This window comes from Engraulis encrasicolus, chromosome 2 (genome assembly GCF_034702125.1).
Source record: "Engraulis encrasicolus isolate BLACKSEA-1 chromosome 2, IST_EnEncr_1.0, whole genome shotgun sequence".
Classification (NCBI taxonomy): Eukaryota; Metazoa; Chordata; class Actinopteri; order Clupeiformes; family Engraulidae; genus Engraulis; species Engraulis encrasicolus.
The window spans coordinates 45,259,776-45,270,896 of record NC_085858.1 but is presented as its reverse complement, the minus strand read 5'-3'; the positions used below and the strand labels follow the sequence as shown (position 1 = coordinate 45,270,896).

Here is an 11,121-nt window from a genome sequence, read left to right as displayed (position 1 = left end):
GCCTGATCAGGTGACAGGCTGTGGAGACACGCGCGGACGTCACCCGATCCCATGTGCTGGAACCTAAAGAAAGATGAAATGTTGGGGCATTCTTTCTCACTTTCTCTCTCTCTCTTGACTCTCTATTTCTCCCTCTCTCTCTGTCTCTTTCGGCTCTTCTTCGCTTTCTCTCTCGTTCGTTCCATGCTGCTGAACACTTCCAAAGCACATCTCTGTAACAAATACAGACTGAAAGCAGAGGTGTGGAGCGGGACCCTTACATGGACAGATGGGTGATGGGGTGGGGTGGAGTGGGGTGGCTGGGTGGGTGGGTGGAGAAGTTCCTCTTCCCAAGATGGATGGAGAAATGGTGAAATGCTCATTTGTCTCGTTGTGCCATCTTGGATGTGCTCTGGCAGAATTGACTCCTTGCTTGGCTGGACTGGTTTGCTGGTTTGCAGATCAGCAACAGCCTATGTGAAGATGGGGATTGGAAGCTGGTGTTGGCAGCTGTCCAGGTTTTAACTGAATGTCCTGGTGTTTCATGGGGACTATACTACAAAGTAGTGGTGTCAACAATAATCGATTCAGCAATGCATCGCAATGCGGGACAGGACAATTCAATAATCGATGTGGCAAATGCCATAATCGATGTGGCACAAAGTTTCAGTTACTTCCGTGGGCATTTCCAGAACAAATGAATTCTAAATTAAGTTGAAGCACTTCAAAGGATTGAACACTGCAGGACTGATGCACAACAACAGCAAATTCTTCGAAAATGAGGACTCCGGGCTCCTCTATTAGATGATTTACCTCTTAACTTAACCTGGTTTACTCCTGAACCGCTGGACTATCCCGGGATACTGAACAAAGGATGTCATTGTTTACAAGCAATATTGTCAACTGGGTTCAAAATGTCCAGGGTTTTTTTTCTTGTCTGAAGAGGTAACCTTAGGAAAAACAGGTGGATCCAGTTGAACCCAATCAAATATGTCAAGTAGAGGCAATGAAGTTTCGCAACAGTAGCAGACAATGGTAGCTCATTAAAGCATTGACCCCATTCAAGAATAGTGCCAGGCAGTCGTCGTCATGTCATGTCACAGGTGCTGTTGCACTGTGTCAACACACAGGAAGAGCAAGTGCAGGACAGGTGACACAAGGGGTGCATTCCAATATGCGACCTTGCGTCCTCCACTTGGGCTTGTGACGTTTTGCTGATACCCCGTCTCCTTGGAGAAAACAATTAAGTTTCCCCGCTGTCAGCCTAGCCAAAATAATTTTTGGGGGACTATTTTTCATTTACCATCCTGTTTGAAAATGAGAATATGACTTTACAAATGAGCTTTTGCGAGATATTGAAATGTAATGCCGTTGTTAGTTATGTCATCACGACGTATTACTTCCTGGTACGAGGCCATGAGCCCAAGTGGAGGACGCAAGGTCGCATATTGGAACGTACCCAAGGACATGCGCGCCAGCGAAAAAGAGCGTACAAAAGGGGGTTCCGTGAGGACAAACGGTGGTGGGCAGGGGAGATAATGTTCCCGTTGGATCGGGCATCACACACGGGGATCACAGCAGTACACTGGGCGCTGACAGATGACTAAAGTTCCCCATATTTTCCGAGAAAGCCCAACGTGTATTGGTTGCCTTTAAACGCACGCACGCACGCACGCACGCACGCACGCACGCACGCACGCACGCACGCACGCACGCACGCACGCACGCACGCACACACACACACACACACACACACACACACACACACACACACAATCACACACCCTTTAAAGCAATACACATGCTCACATAAACAAACACACGTAGAGAGATAAAATATCAAGGATAAAATGTAAAGCTTGAAGGGACTAAAAAAAACCACCAACGACCACGACCAAAGGAGGATGTCTAACGGTAGCAGACACAAAGTGTATTCTTAGCATCTAGTGTCAGTCCCTGTGATGTGTGTGTGTGTATGTGAGTGGTGAATGTGAGTTTAGGGCTGGCATGCCTTTCCGTGGTAACCTTAACTGTCTGTGGTGGCAGGAGTAAACTACATGAATCAGAGCTAACAACGAGTCCCACAGCATAGCGCCCATTCTGAACTGTGACCCACTGAGCCGTCAAGAGGGAGCGGTAACAGCTGAGACGCCCGAGACTCTGACAGATGCAGAAAGATAGTGAAATGGGAGCAGAGAGGGAGAGGGGACGGATTCCAAAACCATTTGGGGAATATTTAGATGGAGTAGAAAAACAGGGTTGATGAGCAAACAAATACTACTACTCTTAGACCCCAGGAAGAATAGCTGGGTCTGCGCCCAGCTAATGGGGATCCTAATAAACTGAACTAAACTAAACTACGAATGAAAATATGCTGTTAACCTCATCCTTTGTGAACGGAGGAGTTGGCATTTTTCCGGACGTTCGGAGGAGTAATGTGATCCTGTTACATTTCACAAAAACACAAATACTTTGTATGAAATAGGCTAGTCGATAACAGAAATTGAAAATTTTTAATTTTAGAATTTTTTTTACATTCCATTGGCTGCTGCCTGCTGCCGCCAAGCTCATTCATATTTTCCGCTGAAGTTCAACTTCTCTTTTAACGCTTTTGTCGCTCTCTGCGATATAAACGCTTTCGCAACTTTTGACGCTTCTGCGGCTTGCTCTTCAGTTAATTCCACTGCTTTACACGCCTTCCACGCCTGCTGTCTGTTCGTACAGCGAGTGCTCAAGACCCCTAGTTTGGGAATCACTGATACTGAATCAGTAGAAGGCAAACTAACTGACAGTAAGTGCACTGTAAAAGATGGTCAGCCTCCATGGCAGCCTTCAAGCCTCCATTGTCAAAGGAAGTAAAATGCAGGATGTCATTAGCCTGGTTCCTACCAGACCTCTGTGTGTGTGTGTAGCTCTGGAGCCCCCTGGTGGAGCTCCAACACACAGAGAGGTCTGGGAGACTGTAGCAGGATTCCATTTCTCCAGTCAATAAAATAATCAGAGCATTCATTGCTTCAATATCAATGGCAGCTCGCATTAAGGAGTCACAGGACAGGTCGCTTTAGAGATCAAGATAAATAGTTTTTTGAAAGAATTTGTTGATATTGAAGCAGTAAGTGCTCCGATTTTTTTTGACTGGAGAAATGAAATCCTGCTACAGTCTTGCAGACCTAGTAGTGGAGCTCACCAAGCTGCACGGAACTACAGGTCGGGCAAGAGCCAGACAAGAAGGTCATGTCATCCATGTGGCATTTTCAAAACCACTACAATCTGTACAGTGAAAATGCACAATTAACACTTCTCTCTCTTACCCAATTACAGGAAGGGGGCCAAAGGGAGGTAATAATGTCCATCTTGTCTTCTTGCATGGCTAATTATTTACTATTACTAAATACTAAAAAATATATTTGTAAATTAAAACAATAATTAAAGGTAAATAAAAGATAATTTTAAGTGAATTAATAGCTATGTGAAGTTTCCACAAGCGGACTACTGTAGCCTATATAGACTATATGACTAGATTAGCTGTAACCACATTTCTTTTTCCCTTTCGCAGGTAAAAGCAAGAAAGGAGCACCAGTAGAAGGTAAGTCTAAACTGTATGGAAACAGTATGGAAAATCAGACGCCAAAAACATTTACTATTTAACCCTTGGAGGAGTACCACCACAAATATGTGATTAGAATTTTGCTCAAATTTTGAGTTCTCATTATGTCATAAGGACTTTGCGAGATTTTTAACACAGACTTCTATGGGAGCTGTAGAGTGTTCGAGTAAAATTCTAGAATCCTGACTCCTCAAAGGGTTAAGGAATAAACAGGGGCATAGAAATAGAAGGGACAAGTGGGACTCCAAGATCACCAAGGCCATGTATGGTGGAGGGAGAGGAAGGGTTTTTTTTTTTTACTTATTAATATCATATTATACAAAGGGGTTCCACTGGAGCTGGTTATAGATAGAATTAGTTGCTAAACCCCTTGGAATAAAACAATGTACTGTATTTCACACTGTCTGGTGTGCACTGAATGTCATACATGATAGAACATTTCTGATTTAGCCAAAAAGGGCTGTGGGTTCAAAGAGATAGATGAAGATTAATCGTAGTTCCTGTTGGGTGTAGCATAAGAGGTTGAAGGAGAGGATTGTGCACGTCCCAGGGAAGGAACGCAGGACGAAGGCCAACTGTGGTTTTCAGAGTGAGAAGTCAGCACACTTAGAATCCTTTTTGTTGTATTTTATTATTTCGAAACGTTATCCTGCCATGAAATAATAAAATACAACAAAAAGGATTCTAAGTGTGCAGACTGCTCACTCTGTAACATAAGAGGCACTTGAGAGCACTTGTTATGATGAGAGACCGTCATGATGACTGTGCCCAGGAGACATCGCCAAAGCCTAACGGCTAACCGGAGATCCAACAACACATGTAAAACACATTCCAAAACAGAATCTGACAACTGACAAACATGGAACCATTACATGGACATGGCACATGGAAACCACCTACGAAAAAAACATGGAATAACTTTCAAAATAAGTACTTTGAAAATCACTTTCACTGTGAATTTAACATAATTCATGCACCGTTATTGTGAAGTATCACCCATTGTTCTTTACGATATCATAGCTCCAACTCTCTGAACTTCATAAACCAGCGAACACACCAACAATACACAATAGACTATGCACTGGATGAAAAAAATATACTTAAATATAGTCTACACTATTTGTTCAACATAGAAGAGCAAGTAATCCTACACAGTGTCTTCTAACCAAGATAAGCAGTGAGAGAGTGTTAGGGGGTAAAATGGTATGTTGTCCCGGGCCCAGAGAGAGAGGGGGCCCAGAATAGGGTCTTCACGACATTGTATGTATGTATTGAGAGTGGGCCCTTTCAGAAGATTTTGTCCTGGGCCCAGTCAAGGCTGTCAGCGGCCCTGGGTGTCACAATACTGTCCTTGCCTCCCTACAAAAGAATTGATCGCTAGCTGTAAAGCGGTAGGAATAGTTACTAGTTTATTGGGAAGACCAGTCGTCATTCCTGTAAAGCCTATAGCCTGCAAGCGACCTCAGTTATTTTCTGCCTTGGGGTTCGTATATCCACTGAAACTTAAGAGCGTGTTAAGAATACGAGTCTATTTAAGTACCACTTTACAGCTTGTAAATACCGAGGTCTATTGTGTTAAATTTCACTTTCTGAAAGACTAGCGGAAGCAACTGTGTCTCGGCCAAACATTTTAGAGGAAGACAGAGAATCAGTGCGAGATCGCCAAGTTGCGGCTGGATTTGATAATACGGCTAAAGTTGTGATAATGACATGGTCATTTTCACATGGGTGGGCTTTGAAGGTTAGGTCTGGCCCAGGACGTAAGCACCTCCGCATTGATGCTCTGTGAACTTGCTTAACACCTCAAAAATGGCCCGACCCTTATGACACTTCCAAAACAGTTGCGGACACAACGACACAGACACAGACACAGACACAGACAGAGACACAGACACAGACACAGACACAGACACAGACACAGACACAAACACACACACACACACACACACACACACACACACACACACACACACACACACACACACACACACACACACACACACACACACACACACACACACACACACACACACATACACATAACACACACACACACACACACCGGCCTGCGCTCCCCCAGTTGCTGCTGGTGCAAACGGCCGGCGAGAATTACGAGTACATAATGTATATAATGGTGTATAATGGTGACACGCAGCCAGCACACCTGCCTTCATGACAGGTGCTGTCATCCGAGACTGAGACGGATCAACTGATCACTGGAACACACTGTAAAGAGTTGAGCAACAAACTGCTCTTGTTCACTTTCTTCCCGTCTGTTTTCCTCCTCCCTCCCTCCCTCCCTCTCTCTCTCTCTCTCTGTCTCTCTCTCTCTTTCTTTCTCTCTCTCTCTCTCTCTCTCTCTCTCTCTCTCTCTCTCTCTCTCTCTCTCTCTCTCTCTCTCTCTCTCTCTCTCGCTCGCTCGCTCTCTCTCTCTTTCTCTCTCTCTCTCTCTGCCTCTCTCGCTCTCTTTATCTCTCTCTCCATCACAGAGAAGCCGCCAGAATACGACGCCAACCTCCCTGAACCCAAGACGAGGGCCGACCTGATGAAACGTATGGAACCATAAACTCTCTAACACGGCAGGGGCCCATCCATGCCATGAGCGTGTGTGTTTGATGCTAAATCCCCGTAGCCAGCACGCCTACGTGTGCATGACTTTGCTTGTGACATTCTAGTGCCCGGAAAGGGCAAAATAAGAGCGGTGCAGAGTGATATACGGCCAATGTCAATGTCAATGCTATATCACTGACCTGGCCTGTTCTCACTTATCCCAGACCCCGGGCCAATACCTCTTTTATGCATGTGTTTGTCACTCATTCACTTTCCTCCCTAGTTTTTCATAGTTGCGTTCTCTCTCTCTCTCTCTCTCTCTCTCTCTCTCTCTCTCTCTCTCTCTCTCTCTCTCTCTCTCTCTCACACACACACACACACACACACACAAACACATGCAGACTGGTGGCCAGTTTCCTTGGATGACAGGACAGCGCAGAAGTTGCTGTGGATCTCCGAAGGAGGCATGAAGGTGTCCCGCATGACAGACGAGACGATGTGCCCCTACCTGGACAGACCAGAGAGATACGAGCACTCACCACAGGTGTGGCAACGTTCTCATACCCATGCATGGCCGTAACTACCTTTGAGGACACAGAGGTCATGTCCTCTGTATTTTTTTCAGAAATGTAAAATTGATCTATTGATGAAAACCGATAAATGATAAATTCAGTCTATATACGCCACCCCCATTTATCCTCAAGGCAGTGATTAATGAAAACAAATTTAAAAGTTTGACTGAGGTGTTTGAAGCATTCTTAATGTACAGTATGCAGTACAGCACGCAGTATTTGACCTCAGCATTTGAAAATGTCTGGTTACAACCCTTTTCTGTTTACGCATTATAGTAGTTTTATTTAGGGATGTACCAAATCCAAGACTCGGTTTCGGGCGGATTCTGCATTTTGACGAGTTTCGATTTCGGGGATCAGAGTAGGATTCGGTATTCGGTTTCACATCTGACCAAATCTTAGGCAGTGGATTGGGTTTTTGGCAGAACTTTCGTTACTCACAATTCAGGATGAACCAAATCCAAGATTTGGTTTTGGTTTCAGTTTTGGTGATCGGAATAGGATTTGGTTTTGGATTTGACTGAATCCCAGTTTTAGCACTAACACATCTTTGAAGTTCACAGTAGGATTACTGTCACCTTTTTGATGCTGGGAAGGTGCATCTGAGAAAAAGATATAAATATTTTCTTTGAGAATCCATACCTTGTGTCCCAGCCATTCTTGCTCTGTTCCTCCCCCATACACAAGGTGCTGTGCAAGGAGGGCATCAACGGCTGGCGCGGCTACTGGGAGGTGGAGTTTGATGGCTGGGTGGTGGTCGGCATCATGCTGGAGAGTAGCGCGCGCAAGACGAAAGACGGGCCCTGCGGTCTCGGGGAGAACGAGACGTCGTGGGGCGTGGGCTGGGCCGGCAACGGCTACCACGTGTGGCACAACGCCGAGAACGTGATTGTGGACGAGGGCATGTGCAACACCCTGGGCATCTACCTGGACCAGCCGGCAGGCATCATCAAGTTCTACATGGTGCAGACCGGAGCCGACGGAGCCAAGGAGGTCAAGCAGCTGCACCAGTTCAAGGCCAAATTCACGGAGAAGGTGTTCCCAGGCTTCTGGGTGGGCAGGCAGTCGTTCTGCTGGATCTGTAAGAAAGACTAGCCACGGAGAAGAGAAGGAGGAGGAGGAGAGAGAGGAGAGGAGAGAGGGGATGGAAATAAAGGGAGAAATGGACAGAGAGAGAGAAAGAGACAAAGAGGGTCCTAGTTTTGATGGCAAAAACAGCTGGACCGTCTATTCTGGCCATGCATTTGGCTAGTAAAGAATTGTTTTCTAAATGACAAAAAATGACATGAATAAATTACACAGATATATTATAAAACGATGTCCCTAAAATTGGTATATTTATTTAATTAAAAAAAAACTTTAAACTTGAATATCTGGAGGGAGGTTACCAGTTTCTCCAAAACATGTAGTCCATGCTGTGCCACTCTTAGGGGGTATAAACGCTATTTTGGAGACATCAGTTGCACTACATAGCCCGCTGTTTGTTCAACGAGTAATTCTACTGACGAAAAGGCAGAGGTTTTTGCCATTAAACTAGGGCCACATGGTGATAGAGCAGACAGAAGTGTAGACAGGCTTCTGAGAGCACTCTGAGGGGAATGACCATTGTGTTAAAAGATGCAATAGGCAGGTTAGTAATAGCAATGAATTTGCAGTGAACCAAGTAATCATTTCCCATAAAAACTGCCTTCCTTAAATGACTCGTTTGATGTAACTCAACACATACATAATAACAAACTGGAACTTGTGACTAAAAATAAATTCAGGACCAGTCAGTGTGCTACAATCAATATTGTTGTTCTAGTTCACACACAGAGCTGCCTATTGAATTATTGCGTACTCAGCCATTCTTTGTGCCTGTGAAAGATATCAAAGAAAGAAAAGAGAGTGACCTGTGAAGAAACACTTCACTTTTTTGGGGGAAAAGGCTCAATTTCCAACTCGCACTACGATCACTTGGGATCCCATTAGATCCAGAATCAGCTATGCATTTAAAATAAAATAAATATACGTATATGGATACTGCATAATTGGATAAAAGGGCAATACTATTTAAAGGAGCTGAACATTGAGACCATTTCCAGAAAAGGGGAAGTGTTTAAAAAAAAGACACATTTCTCTTCTCTGCTGACTATGTCTATTCCTGTCTGTTTTCTATCCATATTTATTTTTGAAGTTTTAAGGAAAGATGGAATAACTTTAAACCATATATTTATAACAGAATGCCATGTGTTTAATTTTCAGTGACAAATACAGTATTTGTCCATATTACTTGATGAGTAGTGTATAGTTTTCCTTTTTTTTCTTAAATCCATAGTGAGAGCCTTGATCTTAAATGATGGGTGGTTTTGTTTTAGGGCCTGTACTTCTTTTATATGCCATGTGCCTGAATGTGTTTGGACAGTGAAACTGAATCTCACTGAATAAAGAAATTGTGACAACTTGTTTATGTGAATGATTCAGGACCTTGCGAAATGGACTGACACACACCCAAGTCCGAAATAGCAATTTCCCACACCCCAACACCTGGAGGGTACAAAGTGCTTCTCACTATACTCTTATGCAACACCCGTGTTGGGCAAGTTACTCAAACACTGTAATGCATTATTGATTAAATGCCCTTTCATGTCCTTACATTACAATATTACTGTATACAACGCTCATTTCAATCCTTAAACATCCAATGGAAATCGATGTAGTATCTGGCTGAGCTAAGTTTAAAAACAGGTCAGAGTTTTGTGTAAGCCTAATAGCCGCAATACATGGAACAATGTCAAGAACAGACAAAATGTCAAATCTGCCAAATATTGTCACTTTAATATTGATATTATTTTAGCTGTGTATTGTATTATGAAGTTAAGTCAGAGGGTGCTTCACTGTTTCACTTGATGTTAAAGCTAAACATAGGCTATGGTACCTGTATTTGTTGTGTCTGTTTAATAACATGCTAGAAATGAGAGATTGAAGTTGTGCAAATGGCCATTATGGCCATAGACTTTTACACAGTATACGTCTATGGCCGCTACCCTATCAGGTGAGCATTTGCCTATGTGTGTATGAGCATATCCAGTGAAAAACATGTGGAGTTGGACACGGCGATGGTAATTTACCACACCACCAATTCAATGCAGGTGGAAATGTATTGTAATGAGTGCAGCACCATTGTAGATGTCAACTTAACCAAGTTCATAGGCCTGGGACTCCAAAATTAACAACCATGAACTTAATTCTGTACGTTCAGAGTCAACCACATGAACTAAAGGGATCAAAATTAATCTTTTGAAATGAGTGAAATGCAAGTCCAGTGTATGGTACTATACAGTTCCTGTCCAAAAAATTTGAATATCATGAAAGATCATACTTCCATCATATATTAAACTTTCATGGATTATAGAATCATTGCCCACATTTTGAATTATTCCAATAATGCCTTTGTTTATTCTTACATATTTTGGCCCTCCAGCTAAAAAAAAACCCCATGAATTGAGGATTTAACAAAATTGGAATAGTGTGATGAAATCACCATTTTCTTCAGAAAAAAAGAAAAAAGTTTGGGTCACATCTAATCAGTTCAAATTTGGTACTTCCTAAATAACATGTCAATGTTCAATACTTAGTCAGGAATCTCTTTGCTATGACGCGTTTAACATTGAAGTCAAGGGCAGGGGCATTGCATGGGAGTTATGAAAGCCCAGATATCCTTGATGCTTTGCTGTCAGCTAGTTTTTATGTGTTGATCTGGTGACCCACACTTCTCTCTTGATTATACCTCATAGATTACCATGCAATGGTTTGGTGCTTTGGTGTTATGAGCATTCTAACTCACCAGAAATAAAACCTCACTGAAAACGAATAGGATGTTATGTCTGGAGAGAATGCTCATTACACCAAAGCACCAACACATTGCATGGTAATCTATGGGGCATAATCAAGAGGGAAGTGTGGGTCACCAGATTAACCAATAAAAACAGCAAAGCATCAAGGATATCTGGGCTTTCATAACTCCCATGCAATGCCCCTGCCATTGACTTCAATGTTAAACGAGTCATGGCAGTGATTAAGGCAGAGATTCCTAACCTGGAAGATGTAAGCCAAGAATATGCAAGAATAAACAAAACAAATTATTGAAATAGTTTAAAATGTGGGCCATGAATCTATAATCTATGAAAGTTTAACATTATTGGTGGAATTATGGATTATTTTTTTTTAAACACGATATTCTATTTATTTGGACAGGAGTTGTCAGAAATACAGAAGACCCAGTGAAGTGTGGCCAGAGGTTAGGTGACCAATGAACAAGTGCCAGCAATGGTATTAGGTCAAACATAGTTGTCAGAAATGTACAGGAGTGCGATTCTGAAAAGTATGCATCGATACAGTACCTTGCATCTCACATCTCATTAAAATACATTT

At 42.9% G+C, this 11,121-nt stretch overlaps 1 protein-coding gene across 2 annotated transcripts in view; it reads left to right on the top strand.

Moving 5' to 3' along the window:
- Positions 1-10,059, top strand: part of zgc:195001 (uncharacterized protein LOC567531 homolog) — a 21,528-nt gene extending 11,469 nt beyond the window's left edge. The window contains exons 2-6 of one of the 2 annotated variants that reach the window (XM_063216236.1): positions 3,301-3,318; positions 3,536-3,565; positions 6,076-6,138; positions 6,538-6,680; positions 7,396-10,059. In XM_063216236.1, coding sequence (XP_063072306.1) covers positions 3,301-3,318; positions 3,536-3,565; positions 6,076-6,138; positions 6,538-6,680; positions 7,396-7,803 — 662 coding nt within the window. In that variant the 3' untranslated portion in view covers positions 7,804-10,059. The remainder of the gene's footprint in view (positions 1-3,300; positions 3,319-3,535; positions 3,566-6,075; positions 6,139-6,537; positions 6,681-7,395) is intronic. The other variant, XM_063216240.1, reaches the window with a different exon arrangement.
- The last annotated feature ends 1,062 nt before the right edge of the window (positions 10,060-11,121 follow it).